The sequence below is a fragment of the Mercurialis annua genome, linkage group LG5 (genome assembly GCF_937616625.2).
Source record: "Mercurialis annua linkage group LG5, ddMerAnnu1.2, whole genome shotgun sequence".
Classification (NCBI taxonomy): Eukaryota; Viridiplantae; Streptophyta; class Magnoliopsida; order Malpighiales; family Euphorbiaceae; genus Mercurialis; species Mercurialis annua.
The window spans coordinates 9700353-9716025 of record NC_065574.1 but is presented as its reverse complement, the minus strand read 5'-3'; the positions used below and the strand labels follow the sequence as shown (position 1 = coordinate 9716025).

The following is a 15673-nucleotide window of genomic DNA, read 5'->3' as shown; positions in this document are numbered from 1 at the left end:
TGAGCCTTAAACCTTTTTATTGTTTTTACCATATTTTATACACTTTACCGTTCTATATTTTACCTCTTTTGTTTACCTTATCGACTTGATATATTATTTGTTATGACTATGATGAATATAGGTGATTAATAACTCAAGATTAGTGAAAAGAGAAAGTGAACTACATTGTGCTTAAAAGATAAAGATTGCGCCTTGAAAAAGATTGAAAGAAAATAAAAAGAGATAGAAATTTGCAAGCAAAAGCTTCAAAAGGAAAAAAGAAAAAAATTCTGAGATTGCAAAAAGCAATGAGTAGAGCGTAATTCAAAAAGAAAAGAAAGTTATAAGTTCACATAAACGCAAAACCGGAGTTAGATCAACCTAGAAGTTAATAGTAGTAATAAATAGTGTATTAAGTTGATAATTAGCCTTTGTTTAACCTTTTTACCTACCCTTTACCTTAGCCACGTTACAACCCCAATAAAAGACCATATGATTTTTGTTGATTACCGAATCAAGTAGCGGAGTCCGGGACTATGAGCAAGCTTATGGTGAGTATTCATGTTTTCAATTGTGAGCTTTCTTTGTTATATACCCTGCTTGTTGAAATATTGATGCCATTAGCTTAGTTTTTATTGAATTGTGCTATGATTTGCCTAAGTGAGAAATTGATTATTTTCCATGTCCCGCAAGTGATAGTGAAGCTTGAAGTGTGATTCAATTTGACCTTGTACTAATGAGTTAGTAACCGTTGTTATATTGAATTATGTCATAAAATTATTATTGTTATTCGATTGCATCATTATTTAGTTGTCGGTTTTAGAAGGTTGTTTTTCATATTATTCATAGGGTTGGGGATTTCTTTGATTGATTTCTTGTTAAGTTATATGCTAATGATTTCTAACATATTTTGTAGAGTAAGATTTATTTCTTGCTTGAGGACAAGCAAAGGTTAAGTGTGAGGAGGTTTGATAGGAGTATTTTACTCCTATATTTAGGGTCGATTTTAGTCGGTTTTTATTATGTGTAGTATTGTTTTTATACATTATTTGGCGTTTTTACGTTTAATAGTGTTTGTTAGTATTTCAGTGGAAATTAGGCGAAAACCGACTATTTGGGGCAAAATTATGGTGGATTGCATGTACGAGTAAAAAGCGTAGCTTGCGGACGAAGGAATTGAAGTTCACGAACGAGATTGAGGAAAAAAGGGGTTGTTCCGTTCGAAAAAGAGGTTTCACGAACGGAAAACATGCAGAGTGAGCATGAGTCCCGAACGGAAAAAGCCTTGTCCCGTTCGGGACTCAAGAAGGAATCAAATCTCAAAGCTTTCGGTCTACAGTTTTTTCGAACGTGAAGGGTTTGTTCCGTTCGGGAAAGAAGAAAATTGGGCATGTCACGAACGGAACTATGGCTTCCCGAACGGAAAAGAAGGAAAATACACGTGCAGCAGACTTTGAGTTAGACTGAAATTCCTCCTCCAATTACAAATATAATTCCTATTACAAATTGATTTGTAATACGAATTAGAAGACTCCGGAACTTCTCCTACTATATAAAGACCTTGTACTAGACTCAATTAAAGATGTAGAATAGTGTAGAATAATTTAGAATACATTAGTTTTAATTATTTTCTCTTAGATCAGCGTTTTAGTTTTCTTTTTCTCAGCAGTTTATAAGTAGTTTATAATTAGTTTCTGCAAGACGATTGTTGAAGATTTCAAGTTTAATCAAGACGATTCTTTCCGAAATTGACAACTCCGGTATTTATTGTTTAATTATGCTTTCTTCTTCATCATCCTTCTTGTTTTGTTTCAGTTTTATTATGAGTAACTAAAACCCTTGTTCAAGGGTTGATATGAACTTATAAATTTGTAATTACTTGGATTGGATGGATTAGTATTAATTCGTGTCTTAATTATTAATCTTATTGCTTGGATTAAATTAGCTACTTAGTTCATGAGTTTGTGTTTAGTTAACTAATTGAGAGATTGTTAATTAAATAGACATAGATAATTAAGAACTTAAAGAAAAACGCCGTGAGAGCGGGTTGGAATTTAGGTAGTCGTTGAGTTTGCTTCATAATTATAATTTGATTATTTAATTCAGTTTTAATATCGTGAGAGCGAGTTAATAATTGGTTAGTTAATTAGGTTGTGATTTTATTCGGATCTTTGAGGCTTGAGAGGGCGGGATTCGGTGCTTTAGAATAGCTCGATTCACGATAAAATCACTAAGAAATCCTATTCCATAATTTTACTTATTTATTTGGGATTATCAATCCTTGAACTTTTTAATCTTATTGTTTTAAACCCTATTTTATTATTTGTTTTCAGTTTATATTAGTTTAATTAAATTACAAAACCCTATTGATTTTTCTAGCTAGCCGATTAAAGAATATTTGAAATTAGTGATTAAGTCCATTGTCTCTGTGGGATCGATACTTGGTCTTCCAAGTTATATTACTTGAGCGATATCGTACACTTGCGATTATTTACCAACAGAGGACCAACAGATTTGGTCTTCCATGGATGATGAGCATCTCGTCTCTGGTGGAAGACCCGTAATAAAGAGCAGAAGTGACGGGTCCGAAAGGAGGTGGTGACGGAGAGCGGCGGCGGGTCCAAAGGAAAGCAATGACGTTTTATTTAATTTATTTAGTTATTTATTTTTAATTGTGGAAAAGAGTATTTGTATGCATAATTTAAAACATCATATAATATTTAGAATTTTTGAAAAATATAAAGGATTTGTTTTGAACTTTATCCAAATGAAAAGAGTTCAATTTGATAATTCCGGTTGCTATTGAAACATAAAAGTACGAAATAGGATACAATTGACGAAATTATAAGGTCTTGTTGTTCTGACTTGGCAGATCGATACTCGTCACATACAAGTACTTCAAGCAGAAACAAAACTTGTGACTTAAGCTTGAAGTTATCTTGAAATGTGTCGTAGCTGTAATATAGCAGAGTACCAAGAATCATAAGATCAAACTGAATAACATTCAGACAGATTTAATCTGTCTATAAAATAAGTTTTTTATTTTATAATCACATTTCATGCCCAGATTAGATACTATTATGATTATGCATAAGATTCTATTTAGTTTAGGACTATTTTATTAGATTTACAATAGGTCTTTTCCTTATTCATATTTGGACTTGTTTCGAAATCTAAGTTGTATCTTATTCTCATGACTTTATTTTCTCCACGCTCAAAGTCGTAGCTTTTACTGTGCAATCTTACGCGTGTCGCTTCTTGTGTGCAAGCTTTGAATAGCGTAGCGTTTGACACTTTTTGTGGTCTTTTAGTATATTTAAATTCATAAAAAATCCTATTAGAGTTATTACTTCTTATTTCTTGTGACATAATTTGATCTCTATAAATATGCAAGTCCTATGGCTTGTAGAATTTAACAATGAGGCAGATCATTACGATTAAAAGCATTATTTGAGTATATTGTTGGGTTTTTGATCATAATGAACTTCTACCATTTTTTATAATCTTGATTTATTAGTGAATAAAAACTCATTTATTCGCCCGAAGAGTAGTCTTTAACAATCAACGTAAATTTTGTGTTTATTTTGGTTCGACTCTCTATTTTGCTATATGTTTGATTTTCTAATTAATTTTCTGCTATTCCGCTGCGACTAATCTCACAATAAATATTTTTGCAATTACGGAATTATAATCTTTTTTACAAATTGGTTATCAAATTATAAAAAATTATAAAACAATTACCGAACTATTATTTTTTACAAAACGATTACCGAATTATAAAACATTATAAAATAATTATCGAACTATAATTTTTTTACAAAACGGCTACCAAATTATAAATGTAGATAAGAAAATGTTGTACAAACATGCAACAAGACAGTAATCATTATGTAAAAACTATATATAACTCGTTATCTTTTTATAAAGAAATTATTAATTGATGACTGTTTTATAATCTTTTATAGTTTGATATAACTGTTTAAAATAATTGTACGTTAACCATTTTACAATCTTTTATGATTCAATAACTACTTTATTAAAGTAAAAAAGCTATAATTAAGTAACCATAAAGAAAATATGCAATCATGTCATCTTCAATCAATATAACAAGTCAAGACTCTTACTTTCATACTTCAACCAATAGTTCAAGTAGTCAAAACGTTTTGATTTCTATGTCAAATTGTCAAATTGCAATGACGAAATTGTACTCTCATCCCATAGATATGCGTATAATAAAGACTGAGTTTTTATTTTTCCAAAACGAAGCCTGTTTATTATTTGTTTAATAATAACATATATACTTATTATAGGCTTAATCATTTAAAAAAATTCTTTTCGTTTGGCGTTAAAATAGCAAAAAAATAAAATTATTATCTGACATTGCCTAAATTGAAAATTCATATTAAAATTATAAAACACGCTAATATTCAAAAAAAATTAAACATTTAAGCCCCAAACAAAAAATAGCGCTTCCCTTATTTTAAACATATCATAAAGGGACTTATACTTTGTCCTGCTTCCCTTATTTTAAACATATCACTAGAGGGACTTATACTTTGTCCTTCCTAAGACTAAGTTTAAAACAACACTTACACTCGGCAGCTCACTAAATACATATAATTTTTTTTTTTTTGGTACAGGGTCCATGAGGTTTCCTGAACGGATCTCAACTATGAGACGGCACCTTTAAGCCTTCCACATTCAGACTAATCCCCACTCGAGCCGTGTAGGTCCCTTGCGGGAGGCAAACTCTGGCCCCAAGTTTTAAACGGCTGCATACATGAGTACGGTTCGAACCCGCGACCTCACTTAAGCTAGAAGAGCGCCTTACCAACTCATCTACGCCTTGGGGTTATAGCATACATATAATTAATAATTGGGTTATTCATATAAAAATCATGACTTTTGTACAAAATTTTATTTTTATCACGATTTTTAAAAGTTTCCATATAAAAACATGAATTTTTATTTTTTAAAATCTATCATCAAATTATCTTTTGGTGTATTTTGCTAAAGTGGCTATCGAAATCCGGCGGATTTGAAAAAAAAATGAAAGGTAAAAGTACACCGAAAAATAGTCGGTGATAGATTTAAAAAAAAAATGAAAGTTTATGGTTTTATATGGCTACATTAAAAGTCGTGATTAAAATGAAATTTCGTTTAAAATTCGTGTTTTTTATGGAATTAACTCTTAATTATTAATAAGGCCAAACTCTCAAAAAATTCTGAATTTTTGCAACTTTTGTTAGTTTTGACCAAATCTTTCAAAATCGGCAAACATAACTCGTTTTTGCATATTATATTTCTTTTATAGCCAATTTTAAACCGGTTCAGTTTTTTGCCAACATGTCGACACTCGGCAAAACGACGTCGGATCGATGGCTATAAGTGACACAACATACAAAAGTTTGGCTATAAATGACAGAACACGCAAACATGTGACTATAACTGACACAACATGTAAAAAATTAATATTTTATTTTAATTAAACCTTTTTTTTTAATTTTATATATGGATGTCATGTTGGTAAGAAAATCAGTTTGATTTGAATTTGCATATAAAAGGAACATAATTTATAAAGAGGATATATTTACATATTTTGAAAGATTTACCTCCATAACTGACAAAAGTCGTAAAAATTTGGTACTTTAAAAGGACATGGCCTATTAATAAGTATAGAAAAACACCAAAGATCATAAATTAAAGATACAAGTGAATAGCACTCAATAAAGATTAATATATTTAGTAATGAGCATGATCATCGTGATATGCATTGTATGCATATAAAGAGTCTGTTGGTTCAGTGTTTCAGCAGCTAGTAGTTGTGAGTTGTTGCTACTATTGTCACCTGTGAGCCGGTATCTGATCGCTGATTGATAAATATATCTAAATAATTAATAATATTAAAACATCTATTAGCTGCAAAAGCTCCAAAATAGAGATTTTCCAAAAGTAGCTATTGGAGGTTTAAAAAATTTACAATACCCTGAATTTTTAAGGTATTAAGTAAAGTGTCTCGAGACATAATCATGAAAATTAAGATCGAGAATGTCGGATTAAGATAGAATAATAAGGATAATAAGATCGAGAATGTCGGATTAAGATAGAATAATAAGGATTCAGATCGGAATAATTCTTGAGACAAAATGATCATGGATTAAAGAGTAATCAAGGTAAGCCAATTAATTTTGGTTTGTATGGTTGTATTTGATGGAAATTTGATAAGGAAAGTTAGGGTTTTGAAGTTATGAAATTGACTTCATGTATTTGATTGTCTGTGAGGTATAAGCTATGGTTTAGAGCCAATAATTTTTGGAGATTGACCATCATTCTTGGAGAAGTATGATTCTGATAGGAGGACAAGACATCGAGATAAGGTATAATTCTAAATTTTTGGAATTTGGAGATAAAAATGATAGATTTTGTTGATGTTTAAGTTGAGTTCATAAACTGTTTTTGCTGTGTTGAGGAGTGATGTTTGAGCGATGATTTGAACGAGTTGTAATCGGTTTTTATGGCTGGAAATTAGTCGGATGATAATTCGGAGTGTCAGTGTAGGTAATGGTAGAGGTAGTTCTGCTCCGGTGATCAGAACCAGTCTGCTCCAGTGAGCAGAACATGGCTGCTCACCATAGCAGATGCTGCTCTGCCTGGGCAGAGTACTCTGCTCAGCAGCAGGCAGCTCATGGAGGTTGTTTTAGCAGCTCCCAGCCGCTCGTGGATACGTCGGAATTTGTTCGTACCTTGACGAAAGTCGTAGACGGGATGTTTGAGAATAGAAATGCCTAATTTGTTTAGCCATTGGACGTTTTTAAGTATGTCGTTTATTGTCTCAAAGTCAACTAGTTAGTCGCTTTGAAAATTTAACGAAAATATTAAATTTTAAGAAAAAAGGGCGCGATAAATAAATTAGATAGTCGAGAGGCAAAAGACTAAGAATAGGAGAAAACTACAGTGGCAAGATGGAGGTAATGGAGAATCTCCGGCAACTGCCATGCCAGCCGGAGCAAAGGGAGACGAAGGTGATGGGAAAAGGGGGTAGCGTAATTGGAGGAACTGGCATTGGCAGTGACAAAGTGTCAGCAGGAAGTAAGGAGGGGATTGGGCTAGAAACCCACTTTAGCAAATCTCAATAAGAGATGAGGGGAGGTAAGGTAGGCGATATTCCAGGTCTGATAGAAATCACGGTGAATCACGAAACTGATTTACAGGGTGATGGGTTTTTGGCGCGAGGAAGAGGGGGTTTGAAAAGTGGGCTAGATGGGTCAATTAGGCTCAAATTGAAGAGTGTGTGTAGAAAGCCCATAACAAAAGGTGGGCCAAAAAAGAAGACTAAGCAAGGCATGTTGGGGAAAATAGCCCCGCTGATTGATATTTTTAACCTAATTGGAAGTACAGAGGAGAGAGAGAAAAAGTGCACTAAGGAGAAGGATGAATCATTGCGCAAGCATTATCTCCAGCAAGAGACTATGTTGAAGACTGGGAGGAGCATCTCACATTGGTGGAGTCTGCTGAGCAGGCCCATCGTTCGCAATGATTATCTTTAGCTGGAATGTTCAAGGCCTGGGTCCGCCTAGAACATTCAGCAATTTAAAGGACCACATCAGGAAGATTAAGCCGAGTTTGGTATTTCTGATGGAAACAAAGATGAAAGGGAAGAAGTTAGAGAAGATAAGCAAAGAGATGGAGATGGAGAACTGCTTTGTGGTTGATTGTGAAGGTAAGAGTGGAGGGCTTGCGTTGCTTTGCGGTAGCTCAGGAACGGTCATGATTTTGAGCTCTTCAAAGTATTATATTGATTGTTGCGTTGTGGATGAGAGGGATAACAGTTCCAGTTCACGGGTTTTTATGGGAACCCAATCCAATCTCAAAGGGTTAATTCCTGGCTATTGTTAACAAGGCTCAATAGTATGTTCGCGGGTCCGTGGATCTGTGGAGGAGACTTCAATGAAATAGTCTTCGAAGAAGAGAAGAAGGGAGGTGGGTGCAGACCGGAGTACCTGATGAGAAACTTCAGGAAGGCCATCAGTGAGTGCAACCTTTTCGATGCAGGTATGGGGAGGAAGGATTTCACGTGGTGGTGCAATAGGGGAAATGGCCTCATCAGAGAAAGATTGGATAGGTTTTTGATAATGTGGATTGGCAATCGCTCTTTCCAGATTTTAGGGCTGATACTCTTGAGCATTAGGGTTCAGATCACTGCCCAATTGTAATCAGTAGCAAAGTTGGTTGGGAGCAGCCTAGAAGAAAAGGAAGTAGGGAGAGGTTTCTGTTTGAGGAGGTGTGGACTTTGAATAAGCAGTTTGAAGAGATTGTCAACAAAGAATGGAGTGAGGGTTCTGAGGTGAGGACTGTGGAGGAGCTCCCCGAGAGGTTAAGGAGGTGCGCGGCGGCTTTTAACAGGTGGGGAAAAGTGGCAATGGGCAATCTGAAGCATCAGATTGGCCGGAAGAAAGAGGAGATCCAAAGAATTTTAACACTGGAAATAGTAATATCACGGGAGAGGAAGTCAGAAGGTTAGAAAGGGAATTAGATACCCTTCAGACGAAGGAGGAGGTGATGTGGAGGCAGCGGTCCGGAGTTGATTGGCTGGCACAGGGGGACAAGAATACCAGATTCTTCCACCTCAAGGCTTCTAAGCGAAGGGCTAGAAACAGGATTCAAGGGCTGAAGGATGAAGGCGGGTTATGGAAGGATAATTCGAAGTGGAAGAGATAATTCAGAGGTATTTCTCCTCAATCTTCACCACTTCAAATCCAGATGATCCAGACATAGCCGAGGTCTTGAGACACCTCACTCCTAGTATGAGTGAAGCAAACAACAGAATGCTTTACTGTAACTTTACTTCAGAGGAGATCTTGAAAGCGCTTAGGGAGATGCCTCCAACGAAGGCGCCAGGGGGCGATGGTTTTCTAGAGATCTTTTTCTAAAAATACTGGAGGACTGTAGGTCGAGAGGTAACAGAGTTATGCCTGAAACTTCTTAATGAGAATGTTGATTTCTCTTGTATGAATGAGACCTTAATTGCCCTGATCCCTAAGGTTAAAGTAGCAGACTCTATCCAAAAGTTTAGGCCTATTATTTTGTGCTATGTTATCTATAAGATAGTGTCCAAGACCTTAGCTAATAGATTCAGACTTGTCCTTAGTGACATTATTGATATGGCACAAAGTGCCTTTGTATCCGACAGACAAATTCTAGATAATGCTCTGTTAGGTTTCGAGTGTGTCCATGTTATTAAACAGTCTAAAAGGAAATTAAATGGTCATATGGCTATCAAGTTAGACATGTCTAAGGCATACGACAGGTTTGAATGGGGTTTCTTACAAGCCATGATGTCTAAGTTAGGTTTTTGTGCTGAGTGGATCGGCAAAATTATGAGATGTATCTCAACTGTGAAATTTTCATTTTTGTTGAATGGAACTGTGAAAGGTGAAATTATGGCGCAGAGAGGCTTGAGGCAGGGGGACCCTCTTATCCCCCTACCTATTCTTAATTTGTGCGCAGGGTTTGTCCTGCCTCATCAATGCAGCGGTTGCAAGGAAGCAAGTCCAGGGGATGAAGTTTGGTGAGGACTGTATGGTGTCCCGCCTATTTTTTGCAGATGACAGCCTCCTCTTTATGAGAGCAAACCAAGAGGAATGTAAGAGGGTCAACGAGATTTTGCTGCTATATGGGAAGGCTTCAGGCCAAGTTATAAACCTAGAGAAGTCGGCTATATGCTTCAGTAAGGGGACAAATGTGAATGTTAGAGAGGAGGTTGTAGAGATTTTAGGGGTTCAAGAGGTGATCTGCCACGAACAATACCTAGGGCTGCCTTCCTCAGTGGGGAGAAGAAAGAGAGAGAGAGAACCTGAAAGCAGTAAAAGAAAGAATATGACAGAAGTTGCAGAGTTGGAAAGGGTCCCTATTTTCAGGAGGAGGAAAGGAAGTGCTGATAAAAGCTGTGATTCAGTCGATTCCTATGTACCATATGAACTGTTTCAAGCTTCCCAAAAGCTTAATTGTAGAAATTGAAAGAATGTGTAACAAATTCTGGTGGGGCAACAATGATGGAAAGCAGAAGCTTCATTGGGCCAAGTGGGGAGTTTTGTGCAAGCCAAAATGTTTTGGAGGGTTGGGGTTTCGTGATTTTGAGTGTGTCAATCAGAGCCTTCTTGCTAAGCAAGCATGGAGAATCCTGATGTAGCCAAACAACCTGCTTGCCGAAGTGTATAAGCATAGATATTTCAAGGATTGCTCTTTTATGGAGGCAACTAACTCAAGAAGCAACTCTTTCACATGGAAGAGTATTCTATGGGACAGGGGAATTATAGAGAGAGGATCCAGGTGGCGAGTAAGGAATGGAAAAGACTTCAGGATTTTTAAAGATAATTGACTGCCAAAAGAGATATCTTTTAGGCCAAGAAATCTAAAATGTGTTGTATGAGGAGGCTTTGGTTATTTACAGCTACAGGGAGTTGGGATGCTCAGGTGATCATCAATTCTTTTTTGGAGGAGGATGCAAAGTGCATTATGAATATCCCTCTCCCTAGAACCAATCAACCTAATGTTAGGAGATGGCATTTTGATAGGACAAGGAAGTACACGATCAAAAGTGGGTACAGGCTGGCTTAGGGGAAGAAAGAACAGACGTCCAGTTCAGAAAATGGGGAGGCTATGAAATGGTGGAAGTTTTTGTGGAAGTTAGATCTTCCCCCTAAGGTCAAAATGTTATTTGGAGGAGCTACAACAAGTGACTTCTGGTTAAAAAAAACTTGATCCATAGAGGTATGGACATTGTAAATTTCTGTCCTTTTTGTGGAAGCAAAGAGGAGACTCAGATGCACTCCTTGTGGTTCTGCAAGCAGGCTAAGAGAGTTTGGAAATGTTGGGATAAAAAAAAGAAGCATCAAACCTGCCCCAAACTGGAAAACTCAGGACTTGATCTTCAAGGTGCACAAAACTGTGAGCAAGCAGGATTTTAGCTTGTTTGTCGTTCTGCTTTGGGTGATTTGGTATGAGAGGAATTGTATCCTCCATGGGCAGCTTGTGAGTCAAAAAGCTAATTTGGTGGAGTGGGCTTGGAGCTATCTGGAGGAGTTCATGGAAGTGAAGAGGGGCTTACAAGAGGGGAGAGCTGTTGAACGAATGTCTCCTTTTAACCCTCCTGACAGGAGATGGATCCCACCGGATGAAGGCACTTATTCTGTGAATGTCGATGTTGGCTTCACACGGCAGAAAGACTCTTTCAACACAGGGGTTGTTATCCGTACCTGGAGGGGTGAGGTGTTAGCGGTTGACAGCCGGCGATATGGGAGAAGAGCAGAGGTAGATGAAGGGGAAGCCATTGCAATCAGAAATGGTATTTTACTAGCGGTAGAAGAGAATCTAATTCCTTTTGAAGTCAGATCAGACTCGAGAGTAGTAGTAGAAATCTTCAACAACAAAGAACCGGTTTGTAATGATGTGAGTTTAATTGCACAAGATTGTTCTAGCCTTTGTATGGGTGGGATTTGTACTGGTTATGCTTATACCAGTAGGTTGTATAATTCTGTAGGAGATTACATTGCTAAGAGGGCATTAGTGGCTCAAATCTCAGTCACCAGATGGAGGGGGCATTTCCCCTAAGATATTCAAAACTATGTAATGACCGACTTTGTGGCTTAATTAATGAAGTATCTGTTTCTCAAAAAAAAAATAAAAAAAAATAGAGCATTCTCTCTATTTTTTTAAGTTGTCCATTTAGCTAAAAGTGTATTTATTAAGAAAGTAGGGTTTTTATCTTAAATTAAATTATGAGAGTTAATACTCATATAATCCTATTATGTAATAAATGTTTTTGTAAATTGAGTTATAAAGTCACTTTTGTTGCAGAAATTTTTGTACTATATCTTTTTTGTTCCGAAAATTTTTGTATTAATTTTTATTTTTCTATTCCTTCTATTTATCTATTTTTGGATTTTCAAGTTTTTTTTAATTATTTTTTTCAATCTCTCTATTTATATTTTTTTTCCTTCAGTCACAAAAAAAGACATAAAAATCAAAAATTAAATTAATAAAAAAAGAAAAAAAAAAGAAAAAAATAGTACTACAAAAACTTCATAACAAAAATATTATAGTACAGGGCCTTCTTATGGCTTTACCCAAAAAATATCTAGTTGCTAGCTAGGCAAATGTTGACCGTAATTTATTTAGAAAACAGTGGAGCCTAAAAGCAATGTACGATAACTAATACATTATGTTATAAAGTTTAGTAACCATCTTGTAATATTTGCAAAGTTCAATAATCTCTAGAATCAATTAACATGAATAAAGCATAATTTTATAGTTATTCTTAATTTAGAATTATTCTTTACTAATTGAATAATATTAAAAGAATAGCATAATTTTATTAATATAGTTGAAGATTTATATTTTTATTTGAACTAATTGAAATTAAATGGAACAAGTAGAGTACTAGACCGGAGAGAAACAGGGTGTATATATAGAGGCCGGTATAGAGTTGAGTTATCAAACAAAAATCCTAATTCAATAATTTAGTGAGTTAGTCACCATGAGTCTAGAAATGTTGTCATTTCCAATATTACTGCTGATTTCTGTGTTGTTCATTCTTCGGGCAATATGGAAGAAACTAAAAAGCAGCAAACCCCTAAATCTACCCCCGGGGCCATGGAAACTCCCCATCATTGGAAATATGCACAAGTTAATCGGTGGTCTTCCCCATCATAAACTCGGAGACTTGGCGAAGAAATACGGCCCTGTTTTGCAGCTTCAAATCGGACAAGTCCCAACAGTTGTGATTTCTTCGGCAGAAACTGCGAAACAGGTGATGAAAACGCACGACACCATCTTCGCGCAGAGGCCCTTCCTCTTAGTTGCAGACATCGTCTTTTATAAGTCTGCGGATATTGGTTTTGCACGCTATGGTGATCACTGGAGGCAAATGCGGAAAATCTGCATGTTGGAGCTGTTTAGTGTGAGACGGGTGCAATTGTTCCGACCAATTAGAGAAGAAGCAGTATCGAATCTCATCAGTAGTATTGCTTCGAGCGCAGAATCTCCGACTAATCTTACGAAAATGTTAAATTTGTTATCTTCTTCTATCATTACCAAAGCAGCGTTTGGTAAAAAATGCTTGGTGGATCAAGAAGAATTTCTTCCCATTGCTGATGAAGTTATAGAGATGCTAGCCGGCTTTAGCATCGCTGACTTGTTCCCCGCTATCAAATTGCTCCGTTTCATTACTGGAATTCGCTATAAACTCGAGAAACTGCACAAAAAAGTTGATGTTGTGCTTGAAAACATAATTAATGCTCATAAGAAATCCAAGGCCTCGTCTAAGATTGATTTGGAGGATGAAGATATTGTCCATGTTTTGTTAAATCTTCAAGAGCAAGGAAACCTTGAACTTCCTTTAACAACCGACAGTATTAAAGCTGTTATATTGGTACCAATACTTATCCGACTATACTATTTAGTTATGTAATTTGACTTTGTATACCATTCCGTTGTAAATAAAATGATTTTATCATATGCATGCAGGACCTTTTCATTGCAGGGGTTGATACATCGGCTTTAACATTAGGATGGGTGATGTCGGAATTGATGAAGAACCCAAGAGTAATGCAAAAAGCACAAGCAGAGGTTAGACAAGTTTTCAAAGATAAAGGAGCCGTCGATGAAGTAGGCTTTGAAAAATTAAAGTATTTTAAGTTAATTATCAAGGAAACATTAAGACTACATCCTCCGGCTCCATTAATACCGCCCAGAGAAGCTAGCAAGCAATGTCAAATCGATGGATATGATATACCCATCATGACGAGAGTCCTTGTGAATGTATGGGCCATCGGAAGGGATCCTAATTATTGGATCGAACCTGAAACATTTTTACCCGAAAGATTTGAGGACGGTCGAATCGACTTTAAAGGTAATAATTTTGAATATTTGCCATTTGGTGGTGGAAGAAGGATATGCCCTGGTAGGGGTGAGCAGAAACCGAACCAGACCGAAAAACCGAACCGAACCGAACCGAAATTTGTTGTTTGGTTCGGTTTTTTGGTTAAAACGGTCTGGTTCGGTCTTAAATAGGGAGAAGTTTGGAGATCGGTGTTTGGTTCGGTTTGAGACTTTCAAAAACCGAAATAACCGAAAAACCGATAACACCGAACATATTAAAAACGATGTAGTTTTAAAGTAGATGTACCACACTAGTGAGACTGGTCTGGTTTGGACCGATTCATTTTCAAACTAAAACATTCACTAATACTACGTCGTTTTGGAACAATATATAAACATTCTTATATTTTTTGAAACCCTAACTTCCTCATTTTTCCTCTCTCTCACCCTGCTCTCTCCCACACTCTCCTTCTTTTCCAACTCTTCTTGTTTTTCTTCATTGAAAATCTAGGATTTTTAAATGATTTCTTCAAAATCTCTAATTAATACTTTTCACTATACACTTTATTTAGTCGGACAAATTTCATCAACTGATTTGCGTTGTAAAGCCATCGTATTCCTTTCTCCGATCTGTTAAATTTCTTCAAAACGAAGCTTTGGTCTAAATCCTCCAAAAGGTAAACGTTTAATCACTATAATTTTTTTTTATTTTTATATTTTCGTAACGAATTTATGTCTTTTGATTTCTTGATTCATTTTATTATTGGTATAATTTCTTCTAATTCATTCTCTTTTTCTTATATTTGACAGATCTATAGCTTCAAACAAGTCAAGTTGTTGCAGATCTATTAGGCTTATTAATTTCTTGTTTCATCTTTTTTATTTTATTTTTTTCGAGTAAATTTAGATGTAATTCTAATTTATGTGGCTTTAATATTTATTGTGATTTGTAATTTCTGTATCTCATGGAATATGAATCAATTTTATTTTCTTTATGAATCTGTATTCATTTTACAGTCAATAAATTTTCAGGCTTTACTTAAAAAATTTAGGGTTTGCGTTTAATTTTGAATTGAAAAACCGAATTAAAAAACCGAAACCGAACCGAACCGACCGAAAATTTCGGTCAAAAAAAATTTCGGTGTTTGGTGAAAAATAATACGGTTCGGTTGACCATTTGGACAACTTCGGTACGGTCGGTTTTGGTCGATTCGGAACCGAACCGAACCGAACCGACCGATGCTCACCCCTATGCCCTGGTATATCATTCGCCATGGCTAATGTGGAACTTGCACTCGCGAATTTACTCTTCCATTTTGACTGGGAGCTCCCCTATGGTATGAAAAAAGAAGAGCTGGATATGACTGAGGATTTTCTCACTTCAGCTAAAAGGAAGTATGATTTATATCTAGTTCCGATTCCATATTCTCTTACAAATTAAAATATGTAATTAGGGACACCCAAAAAATAATGTGTTTTTGCATTTGGCTTAATACATAGTTTGACCCCTGAACTTGTACCCTTTTACCCATCTAACCTCCGTACACAATTTCTTCTAGAACGTTTCAAGTGACAGGTGGACACGAAGGGTTCAATATTTGCATATTTATCAAGTTCAGGGGTCAAATCGGATTATTTAACAAGTTCATAGGTTCGATAGGTGAGACGTTAAGTTTAGGGGTTAGATGGGTAAAAGGGTACAAGTTCAGAGGTCAAACTATGTATTAAGCCTTTGCATTTCCATAGTTTTTTTATGTTAATTTGTTGTTTTAATAACACTTCAATTTATGCTTAATTATTTATGCGTGTACCAGTA

At 35.7% G+C, this 15673-nt stretch overlaps 1 protein-coding gene and 1 long non-coding RNA gene across 2 annotated transcripts; both read left to right on the top strand.

The window, feature by feature from the left end:
* The first annotated feature begins 12431 nt into the window (after positions 1–12431).
* On the top strand, positions 12432–15337 carry LOC126683160 (premnaspirodiene oxygenase-like). The gene is made up of 3 exons (XM_050378995.1): positions 12432–13408; positions 13504–13929; positions 15107–15337. Exons 1-3 carry the CDS (start codon positions 12515–12517, stop codon positions 15296–15298), a joined length of 1512 nt encoding a protein of 503 aa, XP_050234952.1. The 5' UTR covers positions 12432–12514; the 3' UTR covers positions 15299–15337.
* Positions 14280–14852, top strand: LOC126683161 (uncharacterized). The gene is made up of 2 exons (XR_007641627.2): positions 14280–14534; positions 14668–14852. It is a non-coding gene; the product is annotated as an uncharacterized LOC126683161 (long non-coding RNA).
* Positions 15338–15673: the final 336 nt, after the last annotated feature.